The sequence below is a fragment of the Odocoileus virginianus genome, chromosome 9 (genome assembly GCF_023699985.2).
Source record: "Odocoileus virginianus isolate 20LAN1187 ecotype Illinois chromosome 9, Ovbor_1.2, whole genome shotgun sequence".
In the NCBI taxonomy this organism is placed as follows: Eukaryota; Metazoa; Chordata; class Mammalia; order Artiodactyla; family Cervidae; genus Odocoileus; species Odocoileus virginianus.
Window position 1 is genome coordinate 40,154,046 of NC_069682.1, and position 12,880 is coordinate 40,166,925.

The window sequence follows — 12,880 nt, forward strand, 5'->3', positions numbered from 1 at the left end:
CCTCCTCCTCCCTCCTTCAATCTTTCTCAGCATCAGGGTCTTTCAAATGAGTCAGCTCTTTGCATCAGGTGGCCAAAGGATTGGAGTTTCAGCTTCAGAATCAGTACTTCCAACGAATATTCACGACTGATTTCCTTTAGGATGGACTGATTTATTTGGTCTCATTGCAGTTCAAGGAGCTCTCAAGAGTCTTCTCCGACACCACAGTTTAAAAGCATCAATTCTTCAGCACTCAGCTTTCTCTATAGCCCAACTCTCACATCCATACATGACTACTTGAAAAACCATAGCCTTGACTAGATGGACTTTTGTTGGCAAAGCAATGTCTCTGCTTTTTAATATGCTGTCTAGGTTGGTCATAACTTTCCTTTCGAGGAGTAAGTGTTTTTTAATTTCATGGCTGCAGTCACTATCTGCAGTGATTTTGGAGCTCCAAAATATAAAATCAGCCACTGTTTCCCCATCTATTTGTCATGAAATGATGGGACTGGATGCCAAGATCTTAGTTTTCTGAATGTTGAGCCTTAAATCAACTTTTTCACTCTCCTCTTTCACTTTCATCAAGAGGCTCTTTAGTTCTTCTTCAGTTTCTGCCATAAGCGTGGTGTCATCTGCAGCTGAGTTCATTTCTGATTCAGCAACATAGCTGACCCATGAATGACTCTGTTTCTGGGAAATTTATGACTGTTTTTGAATGCCTTACTATCCCCCAGATCCACACCCTTTATATGCAGTGTTTTGCATGGTCTAGTCTTATGTCTCCACCGTTACTCCCTTGTCCCTGTCCCCACATATATAAATCCCTCTGAAGCTTATAATGAGCCACCCCAGCTGCTTTTCAGTTTAAGCTCAGAGTTAAGTGAAATGGACACCAGTCTTCAGTTAGCCCCAAAGTAGATGAGAACTTTGCACATAAGGATTTCTCTCATCAGTTTGTTTTGAGGGAGGCAACTGGGTGTTGAGTTGCTGCCGTTTATAGATCAAGACACCGCTGTACAAGTCAGCAGAGAGGTGAATGTGAATAAAAACACATGGAAATGTCCTTCCACAGTTTTGGATCTTTCCTAGTTGTGTGTTCACTTTGTTGCTGCAGATATTTGTTTGATTGTTTCCCAGAATGCCTGTGACATTTCCAGCTGCTTTCTGTTCCCATACTTTCCTCTCCAAGGGAAACTTCACTCCTTCTAGCTCACTATTTTGTGGATATCACTCTATGTGTTAAACTGTATTTTCCTTCACAAAATCTCCTTGTACTATATCATGATTTCCCTTACTCTTCTCAAATTTGTTGCAATTTCAGTTGTTCATAGGTTTTCCTTTTATGAATAATGTTGAGCAGGATAGTAAATTATATAAATATTTGTCAGCTACATTATGAATGTTCTTTAAAAGTTATGTAACAAAGTCCATGGTATAAACACACAGAGTCTGTTTGCACACTGCACATGGTATCCAATAATTATTAATACTTAATCTCCTATAAACATATTGCCAAATGTCTGATTTTGGTATCCTTTTCAGGATTTTACCATTGTCAGATCTGTAAGGTCTTCCCAGGTGGCTCAGTGTTAAAGAATCTGCCTGTCAATGCAGGAGTTTAAGAGATGTGAGTTAGATCCCTGGGTCAGGAATTTCCTGTGGTATAGTAAATGGCAACCCACTCCAGTATTCTTGCTGGGAAATTCCATGAACAGAGTAGTCTCTTAGGCTACAGTCCATGGGGTTGTAAAGGAGTCAGACAGGACTTAGCAATTAAACCTCCACCAGTACAGGTCTGTAAAGAAAAATAATTTTACTGGTGAGAAATATAAAAAGGCAGCTTGTTTTCATTTGGTATTTTTATTCTTTATTAAGGGATTACATTTTGAAAAATGCTTATGAAGCATTCTTTCAAATTGTGTGACTTGTGTTTGTATGTACTACAAGATAGTTGTTTCAAAGGATGTTTGATCAAGAGTGGGCTTCTTAATTAGAAAAATGAAATGACTGGCATTGGAGGTTTCTGTGTAACATACGGTCAATAATTGTTCTGCACATCTCATCACTGTATAACTTAAGAAATTCTGATATGAAAAAACAAACAAGCTAAGTGGCTAAATACTCCTCTTACCCTATTACCCTAAATACTTGCTTAATCGTTCTCCTCCTACAGTGTGTCTGCTAACATTGGACAGTCAGCTGGGGTGTTAACTTCCTGTTATTTATAACTTCTGAAGGCAGAAGAAAAAAATCAGTCTGCTTACTCAGAGGAGCAACAAGCAATGGATCCCAAAGGTCAGAGAGTGAAGCTTAATGATGGCCACTTCATTCCTGTCCTGGGATTTGGAACGTTTGCACCTCCAGAGGTAACAGTAGTGGCTGTGGGTTGAGATATAAATAGTAAGTGAATGTAACATGAGAGGAAGGGACTTGGGTTGTCAAGCACTGAGCTTCTGTGTGACTCTGGGAGGATCACGAGGTTCCACTAACCAAGCTAGAACCATGCCCTGTGAAAGCGGAGAGAGCATCCAGTCTTCACTCTGCATCAGGATCTGAGGGTGTGCTTATCTGCAGATTACTCTGGGTTCCCCTCCAGTTTCTGCCTCTTTCCCAGCTTGGCAGAAGAGGTGAGGATTGGCTGTCAAGAACACTGTCAACTGCTTTACTTTGAGGGGGATTGCAATGATGGGGTTTCTCTGTGTATTTAATTAGATAAAAAATTCTTTGCTCTGTCTGAAAAGACATGACCCAGAGAAATATTTAAGGTAAAAGTTCTCAAAAATGAGGTGACTGAAAACTAATGGGAGACAATTTATTTTCTACAGTGGAGTGCCTGCTTGGTGCTAGGCAAGACACTCCAGCTGTGTTTTGCCTGTACTTCTGTTTCTGTTTGGAAACTTCTTCTAATGGAAATTATAGTGTCATCTGAGGGCATAAGCTACAGTCTTACAGGCAAGGTTTTTGCAATGTTTCCTTGGGTGTCATAATGTGTTTTTATTAAAGTATAATTTTCAGTGCTTGGTCATAAGAGGAGTGTTGGTGATCATCAACAATGGATCTTCTATGAGAACATAGCTTTGTACACCTTGAATAGATACAGTTTTTATTTAGTGTATTCTGTGTGGCTTCACTGGTAAACAAAGGTCTCAATAGCTTTCACCTGCTTTCTTGATACTTTTACCAGATCACTTATATCTTTATTGATTTTGCTTCAGACATCTCAGAGTATAAATCATATCCATGACTACAATCTTATCCTGAATCTTATGATTTCTTCCAACAAATCTCTGAAACTTGAAGTGGACTTGGGATCATCTGATGCCAGCAATCAACCACTGATTGCCTGGTGTTAAATGTTTCTGCATGTCTGTTTAGTTACTTACTAGAAATGAAGCAGACAATAGACGATGAGATGGTTGGATGACATCACTGACCCAATTAACGTGAGTTTGAGCAAACTCCAGAAGATAGTGAAAGACAGGGAAGTCTGACATGCTGTAGTCTCTGAGGTCTCAAAGAGTTGGCCACGACTTGGTGACTAAGGAACAACAATGTTCAGGGAAACCGTCATGGGTACATCACCACACATACAGAACTAACCAAAGGCACACAAAAAAGTGGGTTCTTGGGAAGGTCAACCTGGGCCTTAGCAATCTCTTAATCATGTGGATGTTTAACTTGTACATTTTTTGCTTATGTAGGTTCCTGAGAGTGAAGCTCTGGAGGTCACCAAATTTGCTATAGAGGCTGGGTTCCGCCATATTGACAGTGCTCATTTATACCGAAATGAAGAGCAGGTTGGCCAGGCCATTCGAAGCAAGATTGCCAATGGCACTGTGAAGAGAGAAGACATATTCTACACTTCAAAGGTGCTGTGTGTTTTGTGTGTGCACATGTGTGTAAGTGATTGTGTGCAGGGGACAATTAGGTAATAGTATCAGTAGTTGTTTGGTCAATGGTGCTTGTTGCTACAACTTTTTTCACACATATTTATATATTAAATCTAATATCCTTCTCCACCAATCCATACTCCCCCAGCAAAGGAAGAGTGATTATATCCTTCTCATCATCGGTGTGTTCAAATTTTAATTTTAAATTAGCCACTTGCTTCTCTGAGCCTATACTAGAGCAACGTGATTTAGTGTGGGTGAACGAATCAGACAGAACAGTTATCAGATTATAGCTTTCCTTATCACCTGGAAGACTTTCTAGAATTTCTTCTCATTCTGAATCAGTTCTTAGATCTGTCAGTATGGGAGCATTAGGACAGGCACTTTATGTATCACACAAGATCTAGCCAAAGTGTCTTGACTTATCTTCTGTCCATGTTAATATGTTCAAGGTCTTTTCCCTACAGTTATGCAAACAGAAAGATATTAATTAATTCTGAGAGATATGATTGTTTGATCCAGTTAGAACAAGTTTGTGAGCAGGTTTCATGTTTTATCAAACATAATTCAGATGATGAACATGGTAATTTTTCAATAATTCTCTTTATCTCTTCCTCCATTTCACTCCATTGTGACTGATATAAGAACCCGTCTGATTCAACTGATGATAATTTAAGCAAATAATAAAGCTTACATGGGTAAGTTAGATCAAAAAGGACCTCAAAAGGAAAATGAGCATCTTTCTTGAGGTCATTTGTTTTAATCAGTAAAAATGTCTGAAGTGTTAGGCATAGCCCATCAGTTGTGTCCATCTCTTTGTGACCCCATGGACATAGCCTGCTAGGTTTCTCTATCCATGGAATTCTCCAGGTAAGAATACTGGAGTGGGTTACCATTCCCTTCTCCAGGGGACTTCCCAACCCAGGGATCAAGCCTGGGTCTCCTGCATTGCAGGCATATTCTTTACTGTCTCAGCCACCAGGGAAGCCCCCAAAAGTCTAAATATTAGATAAAAGAAGAAAAAAATATTACCTGAAGTATTGGAATTCCCTGAGGGTCCAGTGGTTAGGACTCAGTGTATTATTGCCATGAGCCTGGGTTCCATCCCTAACTAGGGAACTAAGATCTCTCCAGACTCACACTTAGGGCCCTGTATGCCCCTCACAAAATTACCTAAAGAATTAATTTAACACAGTTTCTATTGTTTAACCTCTGCAGCTTTGGTCCACTTCCCTTCGTCCAGAGTTGGTCCGACCAGCCTTGGAAAAGTCACTGAATAATCTTCAACTGGACTATGTCGATCTCTATATTATTCATTTTCCAGTGGCTCTGAAGGTTGGCAATCTATTTTTAAAATCAATCACATATATATTTTTTCTTGCCTCAGAATGCTTATAAACTTGCATGGATGGTTGACAAGATTTTTTAGTAGGTTGTAGGGAAGCCCCCACTACAGTAGAATCCTCCCAAATAATCATTTGTGATCATCTTTTTACTGAGTTTCTTTGAATATGTTACCTGCCTCCCAGAGAAAGGAGTTAAATAACCTGACTCAAAAACCTGTGAAAATAAAAGTAGGCAAGTTCAACACACAGTCAAGATTATAATGCTTGAGTCTCTGGGGATTTCATGAATCCAGAGTTTGGTGCAGCCATGGTGAGCTTGACACTGCCTTACATTGAACATGATGAGTTTATCTGCTCTTTCAAGTTAAGCAGATTTGGTAGTGCTCTTTCTGGGTAAACCTAAACCTCCAAGCCTTTATAGGGACTTGGGAAGCCTTGCCTACACTAATGTCTGTTTTCATGATGTTTGTAGACTGCACTCAACCACTAAGAGATGTATCATGTAGAACTCTTGATTTTGAGTTATAGAAATCTACTCTAGCCATCTGATGCAAAATAGCTTGGAAAACTATGTAGATGATAGGTCCCAACCATGGAGATCTAAGGATTTGCAGTATTCCTCAGAAATGTCTTTTTAAAACAACAACAATAACAACAGCAACAAAAACCTTTATCAAGGCAATCCTCTAGGTTTGCTTTACTTTTACTGAACATTTTCCATTGGTGGCAAATATGGCCTTGGGACAGCTGAAAGCTCATGGTCATGAACATTTGAAAGCATGTCAGGATCGTCCACATTCCATATCAACTTAAGGGGAGCCTTGCTAGTTCACATGCCTGCCCTAGGGAATCAGATGCTCAGAGGGAAAAGGAAGTCTGATTATCTAGCCTAGGTCAAGGTTGCAATTTTTATTCTGGAAATAAGGCCATGTAGCGTACTGCCATTCCCAGCTCAAAAGAGGCATTTCAAAAGAGGCAAGTACAGGAAACAAACAAAATTCACATAAGATACTATGAATCCTATTAAGATCTAGAAAAATTATATTTATTACAACAGATAGTATGTATAAAAGATTAGAATAAGCCTCCCTCTAAAGTCATTGCTTACAACTCCATATGCAATCACTGCAAATATTAGTATCTAGAAACTTGTAAACCTACTTCATGAAGTTTTAATCCCTGGTGCCTGGCAGGCTGGCTAAATGTGGAGAAATTACTTTGTGACATCTCTAAAATGACTGCTTCCATTCCAGCCAGGGGAGGCATTTTTCCCAAGAGATGAAAATGGAAAACCAATATTTGACTCAGTCGATCTCTGTCACACGTGGGAGGTGAGTCTGAGGAGGAGAGAACCAGGGGAGGAACGAGGAGAGGGGGCACCTCCTTCCTTTCTTCCACCTGTGAGAATGGGCTGTGAACCATCAGACTCAGCAGTTCATGAATCTAAGGCTTGTGATGCTAGGGTTGTGGGAGAGGAAACCATTGCTGAAATGTTCACAGAGAGGAATAGAGCAGGAGAATTTTGGCCAGTAAGACAAATATCTATTTTCTTCTGTGTGATATGTCTTCTCTGAGGTTTTTCTTAAGAGGAGATGGTAATTCTTCTTGTGTCATTACCTTCTTCCCCCTTTTCCTTCCTTATAATCAATGCTAATTCTTGAGAGAAGACATTTTTTACAGATTGTTTCTCAGCTTTTATTCTTGTTTTATTGCCCATTCCAAGTGACTGTTCATGACTGTTCACCACCCCTCCCCCCCAGGCCCTGGAGAAGTGTAAGGATGCAGGGCTGACCAAGTCCATTGGGGTGTCCAACTTCAACCACAAGCAGCTGGAGAAGATTCTGAACAAGCCGGGGCTCAAGTACAAGCCCGTCTGCAACCAGGTGAGCAGCTCAGCTCCTCTCCCTCCTGCTCTTCAGAACCTCCTTCTTGCCCTGGAGCCTGATGTCTGTCTGTCCTCCCCTCTTTTGTGGGCAGAAGACTTTAGAGAATAGGACCCACAATGGTATCTGTGTCTGATAATGTCTGGGTCGAAAATGTGGGAGACCTTCCTGTTAAACTGTGGTGGGGACTGAGGGAAGGTAATGGAGGTGAAGGGGGTTAGACTAGACCTGCAGAACTAAAGGAAGGAGATGTTTTCCTGAGCTGAAAGCATGACCAGAAATTGATGTGAAAGTGCTCAGAGGGAACTGTGTACAGGAAGAAAGACAATGAACATATGAGTTTCCCAAGTGGAGCATCAGTAAAGACTCTGCCTGCACTGAAGGAGAAGAAGTCTCCCTCCCTGGGTCAGGAAGATCCCCTGGATGAGGAAAAGGCAACTCACTCCAGTATTCTTGCCTGGGAAATCCCATGGACAGAGGAGCCTGGCGGGGTACAGTTCATGGGGGTTGCAAGAGTTGGACAGGACCTAACAACTAAACCACCACCGCCAAAGAAAAGTCATATAAGATGGGTTTCAGAGTTTGTATGGGGTTTGAATGACTGAATCCTTAGTCTTGGTGTCTTGGCATTTATGAGTACAGTACAGAAACAGGCAGCACAGTACAGAAAAATGTACTGGAGATGATGAAAATCATCCAGGTTTGAGGGTGAAGGTAAGGGATCATGGTGATGCTAACACTAGATGAAATATTTACTCTGAAACATTTACTCAAATGTAGAGCCAACTTTGTGATTTTCTCCATCTTGGATTGGTTCTCCCACCCGTGTCTATCATAAAGTTAACTATATAAACACAATTTTCTCTATTTTTCTCTTGATGTTGATATTGCCAGTTTACATTTAAGTTGTAGTTTTCCCTTTAGCATCTTTTAAACTTTTAATCTTCCTCTGTCCTGTTAATATTACCTTTTCATATAATCTGACACTCTTCTTTGTTGGCATTCTGCAGGTGGAATGTCACCCTTATCTCAACCAGAGCAAACTGTTGGATTTCTGCAAGTCACATGATATTGTTCTTGTTGCCTATGGTGCTCTGGGATCCCAACGAATAAAAGAATGGTATTGAATCCTATTGAAGACAAGTAGGAGTTTCCCTAAAATTCAATTTTTGATGAAATAGTTTAAATCGTACAGTACTCAGATAACTCTCATAGGCAGAGGGGAGAAAGGGGAAGGAGGGAAAGAATTCTTCTCTTCTATTTTCCCATCTCCCAGACAATTTTTCTACATTGTATTAGTCTTGTAGTTTCATTAGGAACAAGTGTCCATATTAAAATCTCTATATAATTCCTCTTTGAGACCAAAGACACAAGTGTATGTCCTGATTTACTTATCTATTAACTAATGAACACATTTTTTAAAATATGCATTTCTAGCCTCACTTACCTTATGTTTAAAATTGGGATAGTAATATGCAACTCCCAGATCTATCATGATAGAAAAATTCCAATGTGAAGCATTTTTTCTAAAACATCCATAGAAGACTAATGGTGAAATGAATTGTTCTCATTTTGAGACTATTCAATTTTGATCAATACCCTAGAAAAGTGAAAATTAAAAAAAAAATTCCTAGTGTTTTCCTCCTCTTTTTCTATTCATGGTGGTTAAAGAAGAAAAAAAGTAAAAAAGAAATAAAATCCACCTGTTTGGCAGCACTGGCCTTAACTCAAAAATGCATCCAAATCACCTGCACAGCTCTGTAAACACAGAATGGGAGGTGACACAGTTGCGGTTCTGATGCAGTTGGTCTTCAGCTCAGCCATGGAATTTGTATTTCTAACAGGATCCCAAGTGATGCTGATGATGTTGGTCCATGGACCACACTTTGAGAAGCACTGTCTAGAGTGGACCTACTTGGTCTGTTTGGGAAGTCATCTCACAAATAAGTCTCAGCTCCTCAGCATTTCTGAATTTACTTACAGGGTGAACCCAAACCTCCCCTTTCTCTTGGAGGACCCGGTTCTCTCTGCCATTGCCAAAAAACACAAGCAAACCCCAGCTCTGGTTGCCCTTCGCTACCAGATACAACGTGGGGTTGTGGTTCTGGCCAAGAGTTACAACAAGAAGCGGATCAAAGAGAACATACAGGTGATGAGTGGGGCTGTGGGCAGAGAGCTCCTAAGGAATATCCTTCACAAGGGTCATTCTTTGTCCAACTGAGGACAGATACGGCTTCCCTGTCCCCTCTTCTTGTCCCCATCCAGTTGCAAAGTCCTCCAGTCCCCAGGGGAAGACTGGCTCCTTGTGGGGAGAGGTTAATGTGATTCTTCCTTCCTTCCAGGTGTTTGACTTTGAACTGACTCCAGAAGACATGAAAGCAATTGATGGCCTCAACAGCAATATAAGATATAATGAGGTGCTACTGTAAGTGATTTGCAGATGTTTCACACAGTTTTCTGTAGCAGGCAGTCCAACAGGGAACTAAGCTTTTCAAAGCTTAGTTTTAGGGAGACAGTCCTAATTTCCAGCATAGGAGTAAACCAGGGACTTCCTGCAGAACTCAGACCAGAGGTTTCCTCCAAGGCTCCATCTCTGACCAACAGAAATGTGATTGGGGCCCAGGCCAGCCCTGAGATGACATGGTGGTGAATTCACTACTTTGTGCCACTCATCCCTGTGTCTGGTGCACCTCCTCTCATGGGCCAGGCCCCTGTGGACACAGACAGCACAGTGCTTTCAGCCCACTATTCTTTTAAGGACTTATGAAAATATTTCACCTTCAATTCTTTTTTACATCGGGGGGAAATGATTATATTAATGATTGCCATGTAATAATGAATCCATCCTTTAGCATGTTCATGTTTATCCTAATACAATTGTAAAATGCCATGCTTATGTTCTTATGAAGGAGGGGCCCACAAAGGCCAGTGTGTGTGGGTACTGAGAGGTCACAGTGGGCCTGCTTCAACACCTCTCCCCCCTCAAGAGTCTAGTCACTTTTCTCCCTAATGGGCATTTCTTTACCAAGCCATCATTCATTTCTTTCAAATTTATATCTTCATTGGCCTTTTCCCCCCTGTTCCAATTCCCATTGCTTCATCATTATAATGTCACCAAATGAATTACAAGTAAATCATGAGCTTAACTGACCCTCCAGTGAGTGATGGCCATGTCCTTGGCAGGGCACACTCAGGTAACATCACCTGGTCTCTGGTTTTTTGAGTCCAGATTCACCCCAGTGTAGCCTTTTCCAGCAGGGCTCCATCCCATGGGGAGCCCCTAACTCCTTGATTTTGACTTAGTCAGTACCATGGAATTTCAACTGCCTAATTACTACAGGTGGTTGTCAGGACTGAAGAGACAGAAGGCTAATCAAACACAAGGAAGTTGAAAGGGAGTTTAAAGAGAAGGAAATACGATTTAGTGAAAAAACAAGCATTTAGTTTTGAATGAAAGACCTCAAAACTCTCTCTTGCTTGTAAAGCTGTATCTTGATAAATGAAAAAGATGGATCCTTTTCTGTTCTCAGCCTTTGAGGTGTATTTCTTTGTGTTCCTTCATTAAGCTGTGAATGCCTAGACTTACTGATATTTGTGGGTTTAGGTCAACAGCACAGTTCTTTTGACATGTAATTGCTCAGAATACATTCTTAAATGAATTGAATTGAAAAGGACAAATTTAGAAAGAAAAATGAGAACATAAGAAGCAGAAGACAATGGTAATGCTAATTATGAACAATAAACATTCTCATGAATTATACAATGATTTATTCTATAGTTATGATCACTTAGATGAATGTGGCATCTCTTCATTATATTAGAAGTTCCTCACTGGGGGCACCCTGTGTCCTGGCTTCAGTAGTTATTTTCTGAATGTTGTGTGAAAAAGATCAACTAATTCCTTAAGGGTTTTCCTTTTCATCATCTAGGGTCCTAAGTTCTACCTGTGGCTGAAATGACCTCCACCTTTTACCTTCGTTCATTTATAAAAAGCTTCCCCTACCGTTAAATTTTTTAAAAAATTATTTATTTTTGGCTGTGCTGGATCTTTGTTGCTGCATGGGCTTTTTTCTTTAGCTGCGGTGAGTAGAGGCTACTCTGTAGTTGTGCATCGTGGGCTTCTCATTGCAGTGGCTTCTCTTGTTGTGGAGCACAAGCTCTAAGGTGCACGGGCTTCAGGAGTTGTGGTCCCTGGGCTCTAGAACACAGGCTCAGTAGTTGTGATGCATGGGCTAAGTTGTTCCATGGCATATGGGATATTCTTGGGCCAGGGATCGAACCCGTGTCTCCTGGATTGGCAGGCGGATTCTTATCCACTGAGCCACCAGGGAAGCCCCTAGCCATAGTTCTTGGGCCCTTTTATAAATTGTAACCTGGGTCAAATTACCTGTCACTGTGGAGTGAATATTACACGTGGATATTGTGACTCGATGTGCAGGGGCAGTGTGCACATGAAGGAGACACCTGCATGTGTGCTTGTTGGGGGAGAAGGAGGGACATGTTTGTAGATTCAGAGTGTTAGCCCATCCTGACTGCAACACAGAGTCAAGCTCTCTATGACAACATGACAGATTTAATAAGTAACACTCCTCTTTCTCTTTCAGGTGTGTTGGTCACCCTGAGTATCCATTTTTTGAAGAATATTGACTATGAGCTGTACACCGTGCATTCTACCAGAACATCTTGCCTCTAGGGCTGTGAAGAGGATTTCTGTACTTGGTAGAGGCACTTAAAAGAAGTGTCTTCCATTTCAAAAACTTGCCTTTCCTTTATTAAAAAACATTTTATGAAATAGTGAAAGCTTGAAAGTATTGATTCTTGTCTTTCCCAATAATTAAAATAATACATGTAAGCTACAGAAAATTTAGAAAATAAAAGGGAAAGTTTAGAAAATGAAGCTAACCTGTGATTAATCCATTTAGTAATACTTAACTTTGGTGCATTTTCCTTTGTCAGTGAAATATTAGTCGGTTGACCTAAGAAAGAAATGGAAAATTTTATTTGATTTAAATATGAGGATTAATACCTTCAAGGAAGAGCATCTCAGAAAGTTCTGAAAACTGTTCTGTCCATTAGAGGTCTAGGTACAGTGGAAGTTTTTGGAAAGAAGGCTGTACATCAAATGACATATTATTGACAGTGTACATAATCCAGATCTAAGCATCATCGTGCTTCGGGTCCTGTAACCCCTAACAAGGTCAAGATAGAACGCTCTCTTTTAAGGAACTGTGTTATTGATGCTGGGAGAATGTTGCTTTTCAAGGTTGAGCCGGTCTTCCCTCTGATGGGGGAGGTCTGATCCATGGGTCATGCAGACACACAACTCACAGTGAGGAGAGAGAAGTTCAAAGGGCAGGGAAGAATTTTTGTTGCTGAAGTTTATCTTGTCTTTTCACAAAATACGTAATTTATTTCACACCTTCGTAATTTTCCTTTCCAAACGTGTGTGCGTTCGTGCTAAGTCACTTCAGTCGTGTCTGGCTCTTGGCGACCCTATGCACTGTAGCCTGTGAGGCTCTTCTGTCCATGGCATTGTCCAGGCAAGAATACTGGAGTGGGTCCGAATCAAGAGATTGAATCTGCGTCTCTTGCATCTCCTGCATTGGCAGGCAGGTTCTTTACCACTGGCGCCACCTTGTGTATTTATTTATAAATTGAAATAATCTTCAACACATAGGTTACATACTTATTTTTTGCTTAGCTTAAGTATCTTGGTAAGCTATGACATAGTATTTTAAAATTATAGTATTATATTTTGCCTATTGTAAAGCAGTGAATCATA

General features: G+C 40.6%; 1 protein-coding gene across 4 annotated transcripts; it reads left to right on the forward strand.

The window, feature by feature from the left end:
- The first annotated feature begins 2,225 nt into the window (after positions 1 to 2,225).
- On the forward strand, positions 2,226 to 11,898 carry LOC110142557 (dihydrodiol dehydrogenase 3). Of its 4 annotated transcripts, XM_020901802.2 has the most exons (9): positions 2,227 to 2,345; positions 3,681 to 3,848; positions 5,088 to 5,204; positions 6,469 to 6,546; positions 6,976 to 7,098; positions 8,109 to 8,218; positions 9,082 to 9,247; positions 9,441 to 9,523; positions 11,703 to 11,898. In XM_020901802.2, the coding sequence occupies exons 1-9, from the start codon at positions 2,262 to 2,264 to the stop codon at positions 11,743 to 11,745; spliced, it is 972 nt and encodes a 323-aa protein (XP_020757461.1). In that variant the 5' UTR covers positions 2,227 to 2,261; the 3' UTR covers positions 11,746 to 11,898. The 4 variants fall into 4 exon arrangements, 3 of the variants coding, with proteins under 3 accessions (XP_070328367.1, XP_020757461.1, XP_070328366.1); XR_011489494.1 differs by lacking the exon at positions 9,082 to 9,247; XM_070472265.1 differs by lacking the exon at positions 5,088 to 5,204.
- Positions 11,899 to 12,880: the final 982 nt, after the last annotated feature.

What these genes read in the sequence shown, in the direction of transcription:
- LOC110142557 (XM_020901802.2), top strand. Translation starts at nt 2,262, where the DNA reads ATGGATCCCAAAGGTCAGAGAGTGAAGCTTAATGATGGCCACTTCATT. An exon ending in ATCTCTGTCACACGTGGGAG is followed by an intron (nt 6,547 to 6,975) that starts GTGAGTCTGAGG and finishes CCTCCCCCCCAG; the next exon opens with GCCCTGGAGAAGTGTAAGGA. An exon ending in ACAAGCCCGTCTGCAACCAG is followed by an intron (nt 7,099 to 8,108) that starts GTGAGCAGCTCA and finishes GGCATTCTGCAG; the next exon opens with GTGGAATGTCACCCTTATCT.